At 49.8% G+C, this 16,286-nt stretch overlaps 1 protein-coding gene across 3 annotated transcripts in view; it reads right to left on the reverse strand.

Annotated features, from left to right (window-relative positions):
* Positions 1–14,968, reverse strand: part of lama5 (laminin subunit alpha 5) — an 83,880-nt gene extending 68,912 nt beyond the window's left edge. For all 3 annotated transcript variants that reach the window (XM_018097871.2, XM_012952648.3, XM_012952647.3), the window contains exons 1-2: positions 14,673–14,968; positions 10,407–10,559 (exon numbers count right to left, since the gene is read on the reverse strand). In XM_018097871.2, the coding sequence (XP_017953360.2) occupies positions 10,407–10,559; positions 14,673–14,918 (399 nt within the window). In that variant the 5' untranslated portion in view covers positions 14,919–14,968. The remainder of the gene's footprint in view (positions 1–10,406; positions 10,560–14,672) is intronic.
* Between the last annotated feature and the right edge of the window lie 1,318 nt (positions 14,969–16,286).

The following is a 16,286-nucleotide window of genomic DNA, read 5'->3' on the forward strand; positions in this document are numbered from 1 at the left end:
CCCTGGCAGGGAAAGGGTTATAGCACTTTGCTTTGTCTGCTTGTTTCTAAGTAACTGCCTGGAAACACGGCAACGGTGGGGCCCCCCAGCCAATTCAGGTATAACTAATCCCCACTCCACAAGAGCTAAATACTCCATCCGCTCCTTAAGCCCCAGAGAATGCCCAGCCGGCCCGGCCAGGGCTTTATCTTATTAAATCCTGTGCTGCGTCCGGGGCCCCCCCTGGGGCAACAGAGCTACAAACTGCCTCTCCCCATTGACTTCGTGTTTATCTTCCAAACATGGGCCGAAAAAAAAACCTTGCATTATGGGAAGCAGTGGGCGTGTACTTCCTGCTTCTACTTCCTTTTCAGCAAAGGCACAGCATCCCTGTCTTGCTTTATGGCAGGGATTTCTATTTTCATTCTCAATGTGTAGCAATGGGAGAGGGAGGGCAAACACAACCACTGAGGGGCAGATACGTAGCTGGAATGTAAGAAGGGGCGGCCATTCCGTACTCCCTTTATCATATAAAGTCCCAAGGAATGCTGGTTGTTAAAGCACCGACTCCATGTAAAACTACAGCTGTAAAGGACAAGTAAACCCATAAACATGTCAGATTTACGGCGTCAGTCTGCTTTATACATTCGCTCCTGGGTTGTACATTTGTCAAACATTTTCCAAAGGGGGCGGAGCCACTGCTTAATTCACATTTTAGTTTACTGTACAGTTTAAAGGGGAAGTAAAGACATTTAGTCTCCCAACTGCCCCGACAGCCAGGGGCTGTAAGTGACTGACCCCAAGATGGACGCCACCTACCCACCTACCCAGTTGTGCAGCTCCGACTCCTGAGCTCAGGTACAGGGGGGACAGGGGCAATCTCAGGATTCTGATTGGTTGGCCTGAGCACTATGCTTACACAATGGCTTACTTATCCTTTAAAGGGGTGGTTCACCTTTAAGATAACTCTTAAATAATGGCCAATTCTAAGCAACTTTTCAATTATTTATTTTTATAAATTATTTGCCTTCTTCTTCCAGATTTTAAAGAAGGGTCACTGACCCCGGCAACCAAACCCTATTGCTCTGTGAGGCTCCAGTTTTATTGTTATTGTTACTTTTTATAACTTATCTTTCAATTTCGTCCCTCTCTTATTCATATACCAGTCTCTCTTTGCAACTCTACCTGAGCAAGTCCCTGGTTGCTAAGGTAATATGCATCCTAGCAACCAAATAACAGCTAAAATTACAAAGTGAAGAGTTACTGAACAAATAGTAAAATAATTAAATAAAAAAAAGGCCCCCAACCTTTGCAGCCTCCCTACAATGAGACTGACCCTAGGAAACTGATCTGCTGCAGAGAAACCTCATTGAAATTAGTATCAGGGAATCAGAATACATCTACATTTACATTATATCTTGACACCGGGACACTTCGACCAATGAAGGACAAGTTTTTTTTAAATGGGCCTAAGGATGCCGCATTTCCCTGTGGCCCCCCCCCTCTATAATGGCAATTGCTATCAGGAAGCAGATAGCTGTCCGGCTAATCACCCCCCACCGGCCTGTTTATACTCAGTATGTCAGCACCCAGCAAAGTAAGGGGGGGGGGGGCAGAAAGCAGATCAGTTTGTATCTGTTAGGGTCATATGGGTCATATATACACACTAGCAACAGATCACCTTATAGGGGCTGGGTGGGGTTATACAGACTTGGTGGGGGTGGGGTTATACAGGCTGGGTGGGGGTATAGTGACTAGGTGGGGCTATACAGACTGGGTGGGGTTGTACAGACTGGGTGGGGTTGTACAGACTGGGTGGGGTTGTACAGACTGGGTGGGGCTATACAGACTGGGTGGGGCTATACAGACTGGGTGGGGTTATACAGACTGGGTGGGGCTATACAGACTGGGTGGGGCTATACAGACTGGGTGGGGCTATACAGACTGGGTGGGGCTATACAGACTGGGTGGGGTTATACAGGCTGGGTGGGGTTATACAGGCTGGGTGGGGTTATACAGACTGGGTGGGGCTATACAGACTGGGTGGGGCTATACAGACTGGGTGGGGCTATACAGAATGGGTGGGGCAATTAACATGCAGTAACTTGGATGAACTGCAACTGCTGGTCATGTGACACATGGGGCAAAGATGTCCCTACATGCCCCCACATCTTAAAGAGACATTGCACTGACTGGTTATGTCTCGGGGAACTAGAATGAGATTTATAGGGACTTCAGAGCAGTGCGGCATTTTCCAATAATCTGCCCAATAGGAACATTATTATATATCAGCAGGGGGCACAATCTGACAGTTCCCACTTATGTCTGTAGACAGATAGACAGACAGAGAGACAGACAGACATACAATGGGCGGCATTCCCCCCCCCCCCCCCTGCGCAATGGGATCTTCTCAGCACGTTGATGGTACAAAAATAAATCAAGAATCTGAGCAAAAATAAAAATTCCTGTTCATTTAGAAGTTTCTGCTTCCCACAGGCTTCCCCGGGGGGGAGATACACTACTGCCAATGGCTGAGCATCCGGAGGGGGACACTTGCCTCTGGGTCAGCGCCGCGGGTCAGCACCCAGCAAATGACCCCCATCAGGCAGGTTGAGAATAAACAGTCCCATGTCTCAGAGCTCCGAGGAGCAGAACTGGCTAATTACTGAGAAGGTCAACAGGCGACAAATCACTTTGTTAAGTCTGTTAATTAAATCCTTTTACACAAACAGATAAGAGATCTGAGATAGTGCAGGAGCCTTCCCCAGGCCTAACCCAACTGTTAGCAGCAGTCCTGCCCTGCTTTATGGCTGAGATTCTAGCTATCTGTATAACAGAGCATTCTGTCACAGTGGCACAGATCCTATCTGATCCCCCCCATTGTAAGCAGCAGTCCTGCCCTGCTTTATGGCTGAGATTCTAGCTATCTGTATAACAGAGCATTCTGTCACAGTGGCACAGATCCTATCTGATCCCCCCCCATTGTAAGCAGCAGTCCTGCCCTGCTTTATGGCTGAGATTCTAGCTATCTGTATAACAGAGCATTCTGTCACAGTGGCACAGATCCTATCTGATCCCCCCCCATTGTAAGCAGCAGTCCTGCCCTGCTTTATGGCTGAGATTCTAGCTATCTGTATAACAGAGCATTCTGTCACAGTGGCACAGATCCTATCTGATCCCCCCCATTGTAAGCAGCAGTCCTGCCCTGCTTTATGGCTGAGATTCTAGCTATCTGTATAACAGAGCATTCTGTCACAGTGGCACAGATCCTATCTGATCCCCCCCATTGTAAGCAGCAGTCCTGCCCTGCTTTATGGCTGAGATTCTAGCTATCTGTATAACAGAGCATTCTGTCACAGTGGCACAGATCCTATCTGATCCCCCCCCCGTTGTAAGCAGCAGTCCTGCCCTGCTTTATGGCTGAGATTCTAGCTATCTGTATAACAGAGCATTCTGTCACAGTGGCACAGATCCTATCTGATCCCCCCATTGTAAGCAGCAGTCCTGCCCTGCTTTATGGCTGAGATTCTAGCTATCTGTATAACAGAGCATTCTGTCACAGTGGCACAGATCCTATCTGATCCCCCCCATTGTAAGCAGCAGTCCTGCCCTGCTTTATGGCTGAGATTCTAGCTATCTGTATAACAGAGCATTCTGTCACAGTGGCACAGATCCTATCTGATCCCCCCCATTGTAAGCAGCAGTCCCGCCCTGCTTTATGGCTGAGATTCTAGCTATCTGTATAACAGAGCATTCTGTCACAGTGCCATTTGCAGGTATATAAAACCCTACTTACAAACAGTCTATTTTCCCCTTTATATAAATAAGCCTCAGTGTAACTGCATTGTTAGTGCAAATAAAACCAAACGCCTCGTCCCTCTGGTTTATGTGACAGAAAGAAGCATGAAGTTCGCAGCTCAGTATTTTGGAATGGAAAAAATATAAGGGAGAAAGTGCTGGTAAATAAGCCTTCCGCCAACTGCTCACTACAGAGGGAAGGAGGTGTTAGTGGTATAAATTGGGGGCTTTTGGGTGGTCTTCGGGGGCCATTAACTGGCTTGCTAAAAGCTGTAACCTATAAAATGGCAATAAACAGTAATTGAACTAATCCCAGGGGGTTTAAAGTCTCTAGCCCCCCCCCCCCAACCACATCTGTCTGCGCCTCCTGCTTTCCTACACACCGATATATCCAGAAACCCTCATCTTCTGTTCTGCTACAGCATGTCAGGTATAGTGCCACTGTCACAGATACATAGTATTTCCAATATCCTTATCATTTACAGTAGGGGTACATTATCCCTTATAATACATGAGTGATACTCAGAGTTCCCTGTATAACTCAGCCTGCAGCCTTGTGCCTTTATATGGGGGGCACAGAACCCCTCAGTGACTGCTAATATCCTTATCATTTACAGTAGGGGGTACATTATCCCTTATAATACATGAGTGATACTCAGAGTTCCCTGTATAACTCAGCCTGCAGCCTTGTGCCTTTATATGGGGGGCACAGAACCCCTCAGTGACTGCTAATATCCTTATCATTTACAGTAGGGGGTACATTATCCCTTATAATACATGAGTGATACTCAGAGTTCCCTGTATAACTCAGCCTGCAGCCTTGTGCCTTTATATGGGGGGCACAGAACCCCTCAGTGACTGCTAATATCCTTATCATTTACAGTAGGGGGTACATTATCCCTTATAATACATGAGTGATACTCAGAGTTCCCTGTATAACTCAGCCTGCAGCCTTGTGCCTTTATATGGGGGGCACAGAACCCCTCAGTGACTGCTAATATCCTTATCATTTACAGTAGGGGGTACATTATCCCTTATAATACATGAGTGATACTCAGAGTTCCCTGTATAACTCAGCCTGCAGCCTTGTGCCTTTATATGGGCACAGAACCCCTCAGTGACTGCTAATATCCTTATCATTTACAGTAGGGGGTACATTATCCCTTATAATACATGAGTGATACTCAGAGTTCCCTGTATAACTCAGCCTGCAGCCTTGGTGCCTTTATATGGGGGGCACAGAACCCCTCAGTGACTGCTAATATCCTTATCATTTACAGTAGGGGGTACATTATCCCTTATAATACATGAGTGATACTCAGAGTTCCCTGTATAACTCAGCCTGCAGCCTTGTGCCTTTATATGGGGGGCACAGAACCCCTCAGTGACTGCTAATATCCTTATCATTTACAGTAGGGGGTACATTATCCCTTATAATACATGAGTGATACTCAGAGTTCCCTGTAGAAGTCAGACAGGTTTTTACAAGTTTTTAATTAAACATTTCATTTAAAAGCAGGAAGGTTTATTAGAGTAAATGTAACATGTGATTAAAGAGATGACAAATCTACTGAAGGCTTTGGGGGGGCTTTGGGCCGGACACCCCCCATTTATATTTCCAGGCCCTGCTCAGGATCTCAAGGGAAATAGATGGCGGCCCCTCGACATGGCGCTGCTGTGGGGGATTTAATGCTGGGGGATTTACAGACGGGGCTCGAGTGCTGCTATTTACCCCACTCAATGAGATCATTGTGAGCCCAATGGCTGCTGCGACCTGTTCTTACACGCCGGCCCGAGAGCAAGAGCGCCGACACGAGCCCCCCATCACATTCGGTGATTTACTTCTGGTACAGCCAGCGGCTACCGCACAATTGGGGAGGCTTGTGGCCTCACATACCAAGAACCTGTGCCTGTTGCTTAAAGGGAAATACACCTTAATACAGCTTGTGCGATGGGTTTACTTACCCTTTATTTTCCGATAAATGTTTACTAACACACATGGGCACAAGTCTGCATATTTGTTTAGGGCCCTTCTTATAAAAACCTTAATAACGGTCTCTAATTTTTGTTACACTTTACATCTACACATTATTTAGATTGTAAGCTCTTGTGACCAGGGCCCTATAGTCCTACTGTTTCTTTCTGTAACCAATGCCCATACTTTAAATCTTCTGTTCTCTCTTACAGCAGGGACCCCCTGGCCCTCATAGCCCTTGGCAGGCAAGGGGCAATACCTGGGCACAGGTAATACCCGCTAGGGTCTGGGGGGCAGACTATTAGCTCCATGGAGCCCCAATATTTCTAATGACCGTCGGGGGGGTCAGAGAAGCCTTGTCTTTTAGATAGAGATTATTATATGTAATAGTGGGGCTATCACATATAATAATCTCTTTCTAAAAGATAAGGCTTCTCCCCCCCCCCCCAAAGGTGTTGGCACCTTCCTACCAGGCAGACTTTGCAGCCACACGCAAGGGCCGTTCCAATGTTTATTCTCACAGGGGGGTGCAAATTGTTGCAGTTTGCTCAACACATCTCCCCCCTTCATGCTCAGTCGGTGGCAGCAAACTGCAACTTGTTTGTCACTTGTTAAAGAAATACTGTTTGCTCTTATTTGCCCATCACACGTCGTTGCGTTTACCCCTGGGGGGGGGCAGCCTGCTGGCATGCAAGCCCTGGCTATCTAACTCGGGGCCACGTGCTAAATACCACGGCTGAAGTTTAACCAATGACGTTAGCACGTCGGGCAGCACAGGAACAACAGCGTTAATTGATATGATAATGATTAAATACACAATTTGTCTGGGTACAAATGTAAAGGGGTTGTTTACCTTTGAGTCACCGTTTAGTATGATGTAGACTGTAAGAAAATTTGCAATTGGTCTTTATTATTTCTGTTTTTTTTCTTTAATGATTTCATTTTTTGTTCAGTAAGTCTCCAGTCTGACATTTCAGTAGTTATCTGGTTGCTAGGGTTTACATTACCTTAGTAACCAGGGAGTGGTTTGAATGAGAGACTGGGATATGAATAGGAGAGGGGTGAATAGAAAGATAAGGAATACAAAGTAACAGTAACAATAAAATAGGTTTTTTTGGCTGCCGGGGTCAGTGACCCCTCCATTTGAAATTTGGAGTCAGAAGAAGGTGGCAAATAATTAAACTATAAAAATATAAATAATAAAGACCGACTGAAAAGTTGCTGAGAATTGGCCATTCTAGAACATACGTAAAGAAGAATCACCCCTTTCCAGAGTAGAGAACCAGGACCCCAAGTCGTATTAGGGGCTTATTATAAGGGATGATTGTGCGCAGGAAGAATCTCCATTCTTGGGGCGGATTGTGGGAGTGTTTGGGGCATAAAGGGCAGATCAGGGGGGTAATCAAGAGCACAGCTCCCTTAGGCTTTTTATTTGCGGTCCCATTTAACTTGGTTGATAGGGTCCACCAGTCAGGGGCCCTAGGTGGGTGGTGGGCTAACTTACCAGGACCCTGAAGCTTTTTATTGGCTGCCCATATAAAAAATATCTATTGTTCCCTCCCTGCCGCCCTAGCTCTGTGCCACCCTAGCTCTGTGCCACCCCAGAAAAGATTCCATCATAGGGAGTCACTATTCCTTGGCACCGAGCCCCAGCTTAAACATTCCTTCTACCTGCTCATTGTCCCAAAGAGGCAACTATAGGAGCCCCCAGGGGCAACGAGAGGAGATGGTATGTGAGAAATGCCCTCTTAACCCCTCGAGTTTCCTGGCGTCGGGCACATCTGTGCCATGTACTTCTGTAATGTTTAACCAATCCCAGTGGGGGCAATGTAAGTCTGCTCTGGGGAAATGGGGCATTAGAGGCAGATAGCGGGGGATATGCCAGGGGGATACACAGGGGGAATATGCCAGGGGGATACACAGGGGGGGAATATGCCAGGGGGATACACAGAGGGAATTACACCAGGGGGATACAAAGGGGAATATGCCAGGGGGGTACACGGGGGGGGAATACGCCAGGGGGAAATAGGGGGGAATATGCCAGGGGGATACATGCCAGGGGGATACAGGGGGAATATGCCAGGGTGATACACAGAGGGGATTACACCATGGGGATACAGAGGGGAATACACAGGGGGATACAGAGGGGAATATGCCAGGGGGATACACAGGGGGGGAATACACCAGGGGGATACAGGGGGAAATAGGGGGGAATATGCCAGGGGGATACATGCCAGGGGGATACACAGGGGGGGAATATACCAGGGGGATACACAGGGGGGAATAGGGGGGAATATGCCAGGGGGATACATGCCAGGGGGATACACAGGGGGGAATAGGGGGGAATATGCCAGGGGGATACATGCCAGGGGGAATATGCCAGGGGGATACACAGGGGGGTACACAGGGGGGAATACGCCAGGGGGAATACGCCAGGGGGATACACAGGGGGGGAATATGCCAGGGGGATACACAGGGGGGAATACGCCAGGGGGATACACAGGGGGGAATACGCCAGGGGGATACAGGGGGAAATAGGGGGGAATACATGCCAGGGGGATACAGGGGGGAATATGCCAGGGGGATACATGCCAGGGGGATACACAGGGGGGAATATGCCAGGGGGATACATAGGGGGGAATATGCCAGGGGGATACATGCCTGGGGGATACACAGGGGGGAATATGCCAGGGGGATACACAGGGGGGGAATACGCCAGGGGGATACACAGGGGGGAATACGCCAGGGGGATACACAGGGGGGAATACGCCAGGGGGATACAGGGGGAATACATGCCAGGGGGATACAGGGGGGAATATGCCAGGGGGATACAGGGGGAATATGCCAGGGGGATACAGGGGGAATATGCCAGGGGGATACAGGGGGAATATGCCAGGGGGATACAGGGGGGATACGCCAGGGGGTTACACCGGGGGGGGGATACAGGGGGGGATACGAGAGGGGACTGAGATAACAGAGGCTGTTGCTGGAAGTCTCTCCGGATGCAGAACAGACTGAGCAGGTACAGACTGATTCCGGGATAAGTAGAATTCCACACACATTCCCCGCACAGGAAACAAAGACATTCCAGAGTCCCCCCTACCTGTATAAACCTAATGGGGGGGGGAGGCCAAGCCAACAAGCCGGCACATTAGCCACCGGCACTAGAAAACTCTGAAGTCATCTCTGGAGCCCAGGTGAGCCATTCAACATACACAGGTATCAGTCAACTGTCCTTAAACTACGATTCCCAGCATCCTCCAACAGCCAGATAAAGTGGTTACTGGGCAGTGAGCCAATAGCCAGAGACCCTGCACTTCCAGCCAATGAAGATACTGATCACACAACAGCACTCTCTCTCATTGTCATCTCCTTCATATTACTGAATCCTGACCTGCTAAGGATGCTGGGACAAATATTCCTGTCATTTCTAATACATTTAGAACAGCACCGGACTCCTTTAATCCCCCAACATGCATCAGACCAACCATACTGTAGCTGCATGCTGCAGCCTGTGGGGATTTCCATGTAGCCATGCATTATGCATCTAAATTTAATGCCAAGTAGCTGAACTAGAGCTGTAACCAGAGGGTGCTGGGAGTTTCAGTTCAACAACAGCAACAGGGCTGCAGGTTTGGCTGCATTGCTAACTGTAGCGATCTTCCGAGCGATAAGTCGCAGCAACTAAACACCCCGTGTGTCTTCGCCCTATGGCTCTTTTTTTATTAATGCCCCCACCCTGCCGTGTTAACCCTTTCCTACCCTGGTAAAGTGGCCCCTTTCTAATATACTAGACCTTTATATAGATCAGCTGGACCCAATTACAGGGGGACCCACTAATAAATGAAATCACAGAACCAAATGCAACGACCCAGAGCCGCAGCGCAGAACCAAGTGCGTCAGCTGCGCCCGGATGTGACCAGAACCCTCCGTAGAACCTGAGCCCAATTGTGTTACACAAGTACGGGTGCCACCTCACCCCTTTAATACCGGCCACATATTAAATACACATCCTGCCCGGCTAATTAGCAATTCATTTAGATGCATGCTGCAGACTAAACTGCTTTATATGAAGCCATGCAGTGTGCATTTCAATTAATTGCTAATTATTGGATTCAATACGTGGCCGGTATTAATGGGGTGAAGCGGCACCCCTATGCTCAAGCCGACACTCAATGAATCATATAGTGAGTGTGAGTGCGAGTGTGTGAATGTGAGTTGGGGGAAGGGAGTGATTGTGCACAATAACAACACTCTTTTTGGGACTCAGTCTCCTCCTCCTCCTCCTCTTCGGCCGCAGCAGAACAATCATTAGCATTAGGGACCCCCTTACTGTCGGTGGGAGGTCACTCGATCAATGAGAATTCCTTTTTGGCAGAGAAAGAGACGGCCACAAAGAGTCTCCGAGCAACCGTAACGATCCCCATTCTCTGGCAGAGCGAGACTCCCGGGGCCCAGGGTCCAGTGAATGGGAGTCGCTGCGGATACAGAGCACTGCAGACTGCAGCGGATTATATATAAATACATTACTAGCAAGATAGTCAGAATAGGGATGCTGCAGACTGCACTGGTTTCTACACAGCCCTGCAGGCCTTGATTAAAATAAAAATAAAGCAGCGACCTGTTTGAATGGAGATAAAGAAATAACACCAACCTGTCCGAGTTCCAAAGTGACGTTGACTTGGTTGTACTCGAACCCGCGTGACAGCGGGGGGCTTTGCCACCAGCGCTCAGTGCCATCGATGGCGTTGGAGATGGGGTGAGACTTCTCTCGGTTGTTGGCCATGCAGATGTCACAGTATTGTCCCTGGGGGGTAAAAGGGACAAGGGGTTAGTTGGGGGGACAGGACAGAAGCATTGGGGGGGGGTTCAGAGAGGGGGTAAGTTTAGTACATAAGCAGAGGGGGAGGAGCTTGGGGTTGATTGACTGATGACTGAACATGTTTAGGGGCAGATAATGAAGAGTTTGGGATGCAGGTCTCACATCATCAACTTCTTTTAATGAGCATTTCTGCAAGGTGAGGTCACATAGAGAGACAGACAGAGACAGACAGACGGCGTCAAGGGGGTCAGTGGGGGGAAACGCCTTGGCTGGCTAAACACTAATCCCAGAAACTTCTAATCCCCCTGCCCTCCAGAGTGCTAGCTTCATGGGATACTGACTTCATAGTCACAAGGGTTACATAATTCAGTAGGAGGAGTCACAGGTAGGTAGGAGGAGTCACTGGTAGCGGTTATAGATAATATGATTTAGTAGGAGGAGTCATGGGTAGGTAGGAGGAGTCACAGGTAGCGGTTATAGATAATATGATTCAGTAGGAGGTAGCGGTTATATATTATATGATTTAGTAGGAGGAGTCATGGGTAGTGGTTATATATAGGGAAGGATTTATATAGGCACGCTCCCTTAGCACGTGCCCTCTGGTGCCGATATAGAAAATCCAGCCCTGGTTACAAGTAGAATTGCCCCCTCTCCCCTTTAAGACCAGAGACACATCTATTTCTCACCCTCTAAACTGCCAATTCCCATTTCTTTAACACACATTCTACATGGCAGCACTTACTCCTCTGCAGTCTGCAGCGTGCATCTTATTAGCCCTGAGCATTTAGGTCTGTATTTAAAGCGGCAGGCTGGCACCTACAGTTATATAAACAGTTATATAAAGCAAACGCCCCACTAGGCAGTTTGGGGCTGAAAAGGGGCCGTTACCAGAACTGCCAGGTGAGTTTTGGGGCGTTTCTCTGTCGGCTGAAATACACTGGCGGGAAATAATTGCCCCACGTAGGCCGAGCCACGAGAGCAGGGAGGGGCTCTCTGGCACCCGAGAAGGAATTTTTAGGGAGAGATTATTGAGAGCAAGAGATGGAATTCTCCCGCGGGGGGGGGGGGGTGCCCGGCTATAGCTGGGGGTGCGCAGTACAGCCTGCGGCGGGGCAATAACCACGCTTGGCAACAAGGGTAGGGGTGTTAATATAAAATTGGTGTAAAACTGGGGTCACTTGTTCCCCTACAGCAGAAAATCTCCAGACAAACATTTACCCTACACCAAAAAGTAACAAAAAATTCATTTAGTACACATTCTCTGTTCTCCACTGGGGCGGCAGCAGCCAAAATGCCCCAAGCGCCACTATCCTTCAGTTTTACTTTACCCCACCTAAGCAAATTCCCCCCCCCCATGCTGCATACAGTTGCCCCATTCTCTCTGCCAAACCCACACCCTGCTTGGCGGCACACAAACCGTTGCAGTCTGCGGCTCAATGAATTCAATGGGGAAAGGTGTTGAGTTCCCGGGGTAACTACAAAGCTGCTCCGGCGGAACAAAAGGTGCAGTTGGATCCCTCGGGGGCACACAGCTGGATCAATAAGATTTAACCCTTTACTTAACGACACCCCCCCCCCCCCCAGTGTGGGTATGCAGGAGAATTCATCATGTTTTAGGCTACTGATTTAAGGGGGGAGCAGCAGCACCCCAATAAACTCCCAAGGGATGGGGCTCATTTTGGTTGAGTGCTGCGGCACATTTGGGGGTCGGCAAGGAAAGGGGTTAAATCTCAGCTTCCCAGGCCTGATTACATCCCGCTGGGGCCACTTAACTGCAAACTGCCCCGCCAGGGCCATTCGGCCACTTATCTCCCTTCAAAGGAGCCCAGATAAGGGGCCCAAGAGCAATTAGCCAAATCAGAGGCTTTGAACACACACACAAGTGACTGGGCAGGAAGAATCCATCACATGGCTGCTTGGGCTAAACAAACCGTGGGGCGGGCAGGGGGGGGGCCTTTGTGATTAGTAGCCACACACATGCCCCTACCTGTAAACACAGCAGGCGAAGGGTTAACAAATAAAGGGACATTGGCAGTGACACGGTTAACAGCAGCGTGACCCAAGAATAATGGGATTGGCAGAGCAATCAGGATCTACTTCCTGGTCGAGTGATTCGGGGGTTAATTAATGTGGCAGCACAGCAGGCAAGGGCATTCTATGGCCATTTGCAGTTGGTCTTATTTTTTTTGTTTTGTTCTACAGCCTTCCAGTGTAATTACTAGTAAAACATGAATGTCCTGCTAGCAGAGGATGCTGGGAATTGTAGTTTAACGGCAGCTGTATATAACCTAGAGCCTATATCTAGGCCTTCGCCGAATGGGGCTGGAAATGGGAATAACAAGTGCACAAGGATTTACAGATCATTAAGATTCTCAGCAATAAATCCTTCCTGCTGCTGTGGGGGTAACAAGGGGTTAAGCATCTCGTCATTGCCCCTCACCTGGGGCCACAATGGAACGCTCTATTCTACATCACCCCCAAGGGGGATACAGTATTGGAGATGCCACTGATCTCACCTCTCTAGGACACACTATGGGACTGGGGGGGGGGATAAGTTAGTGCCCCTGGGTCGTGAATACCACAAGGGCATTATCTGCACCTGGGAGGGCTAATGTCACAGTAAATACAACTGCCCCCCCCGGGGCACAAATTCCTTCACTGCTCACATTCCCATACACGGCTGGAACCGGGACTTGCTGGGCCCTAGTGATGTGTGGGGATCCGACACCCCCATTTACCCCGGGCCCCCTGCTTCCTTTATAGTTCTACCCCGGTGCCCCTGCACACTGGGGGGGGAATGGGGTTATTAAAGAGGATATGGGCAAACGGTGTGGGGGCAGGGGAATGGTGCAAGGGCGGGGCAGAGAGGGCAGACTGGCAGAAGGGGAGGAACAGTGCCAGCCCGGGTAACAGAGCAGGGGGTGAGGGGGCAGTGCCAGGGGGTGATTGTCAGGGTTTGTGGTTGGAAGGGTTCATAGAAAGGGGCAGCGGCTGAGTTAGAGGGCAGGGGGTAAAGGGGCAGTGCCAGGGGCCGAGGGCACAGCCAGAGGAAAGGACAGTGACGCAGTGTGAGCAGTCACAGTTGCTAAGAGGGGTAATGCCAATGAATACATTGTGTGGGTAAGGGTGAGGGGCAGTGCTAGGGGGTAAATGGGCACTGCCAAGGGCAGGGGGTATCAGGGCATACAGTATGGCAGTAAGGTGGGCACAGGAAGAGACTGGAGAGGCCTAGAGTAAAAGGCATTGCCATGGGGTGAGGGGGGTAAGGGTTGGCAGTGCCAGGGCAGTGCTGGGTGTAGGGAAGCAGGGGCTAATCAGAAATGCCATGGGGTAAGAATAAAGGGGGTAACTGCCAGGGAATAAAGGCTGAGGGGCAGTAAGTGCCAGGAAACAAGGGGCAGTGCCAAGAGTTAGTGCCAGGGGTAAGAATAAAGGGGGCAACTGCCAGGGAATAAAGGCTGAGGGGCAGTAAGTGCCAGGAAACAAGGGGCAGTGCCAGGGGTAAGAATAAAGGGGGTAACTGCCAGGGAATAAAGGCTGAGGGGCAGTAAGTGCCAGGTAACAAGGGGCAGTGCCAGGGGTAAGAATAAAGGGGGTAACTGCCAGGGAATAAAGGCTGAGGGGCAGTAAGTGCCAGGTAACAAGGGGCAGTGCCAAGAGTTAGTGCCAGGGGGAGGAATAAAGGGGGTAACTGCCAGGGAACAAAGGCTGAGGGGCAGTAAGTGCCAGGAAACAAGGGGCAGTGCCAGGGGTAGGAATAAAGGGGGTAAGTGCCAGGAAACAAGGGGCAGTGCCAGGGGTAGGAATAAAGGGGGTAAGTGCCAGGAAACAAGGGGCAGTGCCAGGGGGAGGAATAAAGGGGGTAAGTGCCAGGAAACAAGGGGCAGTGCCAGGGGTAGGAATAAAGGGGGTAAGTGCCAGGAAACAAGGGGCAGTGCCAGGGGTAGGAATAAAGGGGGTAAGTGCCAGGAAACAAGGGGCAGTGCCAGGGGGAGGAATAAAGGGGGTAAGTGCCAGGAAACAAGGGGCAGTGCCAGGGGTAGGAATAAAGGGGGTAAGTGCCAGGAAACAAGGGGCAGTGCCAGGGGAGGTGGGTACCTGGATAGTCTGACTCGGATCCCCGGAGACGGGCCCCCCCACCAGCTTGCAGTACAGATCCTCCATGGGGCGCCCGTCCGGCCCTTCCCCGCAGGTGGCCGAGGCTGAGATCCTGGTGCCCTCCGCCAGGTTGAAGTAGGGGGGGTGCAGGCTGAATCCATTCACCCCATTGGTTGGCAGCTCCTGGGCCAGCACCAAGCCCAGCGGAACCAGCAGCAGCAGGCAGGCCGCCCCCGGCACAGACATCGCTCCGATCCCTCAGCGCTTCTCTCCGGCACCCACTCCGGGCTCAGGAGTTTGGCTCGCTGGGGGCGTGGCTACGCGGGGACACACCCCAATGGGGCGGGGACAGAATGTTGAGCGCTGCCGCTATTTGTCGCACCGCTTTGCGCTTCTACCTGCGCTACTTAGCGATTCTTATTCCTGTCGCATTGCCCAATCTTCTAGCAAAGCTAAAGACACATTGGGTGGAGACATATTAAAGGGCAAGTGTAACTTAGATTGGAGAATTAATTTGCACTTTATGACTGGAATCCCTCAACCTAAAATCGTTATCCTGCTGCAAGCGACTCACTCCTGCTGCGACTAATCGCCAGATTAATTCCGTGCCCATGGCAGTAGTAGTGTATGAGCCTATGAGCAAAGCCTGCTGGGATAGTAGGGGGCTTTCTAAGAAACGATTGCCCCATTGGGGGTATTAAAGGAGGAGGGGGAAAATCCTTACTGTCCCAAATGAATTTATGGGGCCCTTAATGTCAATGTCCAACGTGATAGGTCAGGGCCCGGCTGCACACTGGGGTACATTACAGATTAGCGCCCCCTAGTGTTCCCTGCAACAGACTTTCCCATCTCTCCTAATGGGACAGAGATTCCCTCATACAAACCGGTCCCTAAACTGTTATATTGTGTCCTGTGCATTATACTGGGCTGCAAACTAATATGGTTTGGGCCTAATGATTGCTTTATGGCAGATATACTGCTGGGGGGGGGGGGGGGGGGGGGGTAGGAAATACAATACTTTTACAGCAGTTTCATTATTACAGGAAAGGAAAGAGCATTCATGAATGTGCAGTTCTACAGCTTCTGCGTCTCTCTGGCGCCCTCTGTAGGCCACATTCATATACACTATGGGGGTTACACTGTGACAGTGGGGGGGGGGGGGGGGGGGGGAGATGGGGGGTATATTTGTGCCTATATATTATACAGTTACATTATGTGCATATATGATATGGGGGTTACACTGTGACAGTGGGGGGGGGGGGGGGCTGGGGGGTATATCTGTGCCTATATATTATACAGTTACATTATGTGCATATATGATATGGGGGTTACACTGTGACAGTGGGGGGGGGGGGGGGGAGGGAAAGATGGGGGGGTATATCTGTGCCTATATATTATACAGTTACATTATGTGCATATATGATATGGGGGTTACACTGTGACAGTGGGGGGGGGGGGCTGGGGGAAAGATGGGGGGGTATATCTGTGCCTATATATTATACAGTTACATTATGTGCATATATGATATGGGGGTTACACTGTGACAGTGGGGGGGGGGGGAGATGGGGGGTATATCTGTGCCTATATATTATACAGTTACATTATGTGCATATA

This window comes from Xenopus tropicalis, chromosome 10 (genome assembly GCF_000004195.4).
Source record: "Xenopus tropicalis strain Nigerian chromosome 10, UCB_Xtro_10.0, whole genome shotgun sequence".
NCBI classification, from domain to species: Eukaryota; Metazoa; Chordata; class Amphibia; order Anura; family Pipidae; genus Xenopus; species Xenopus tropicalis.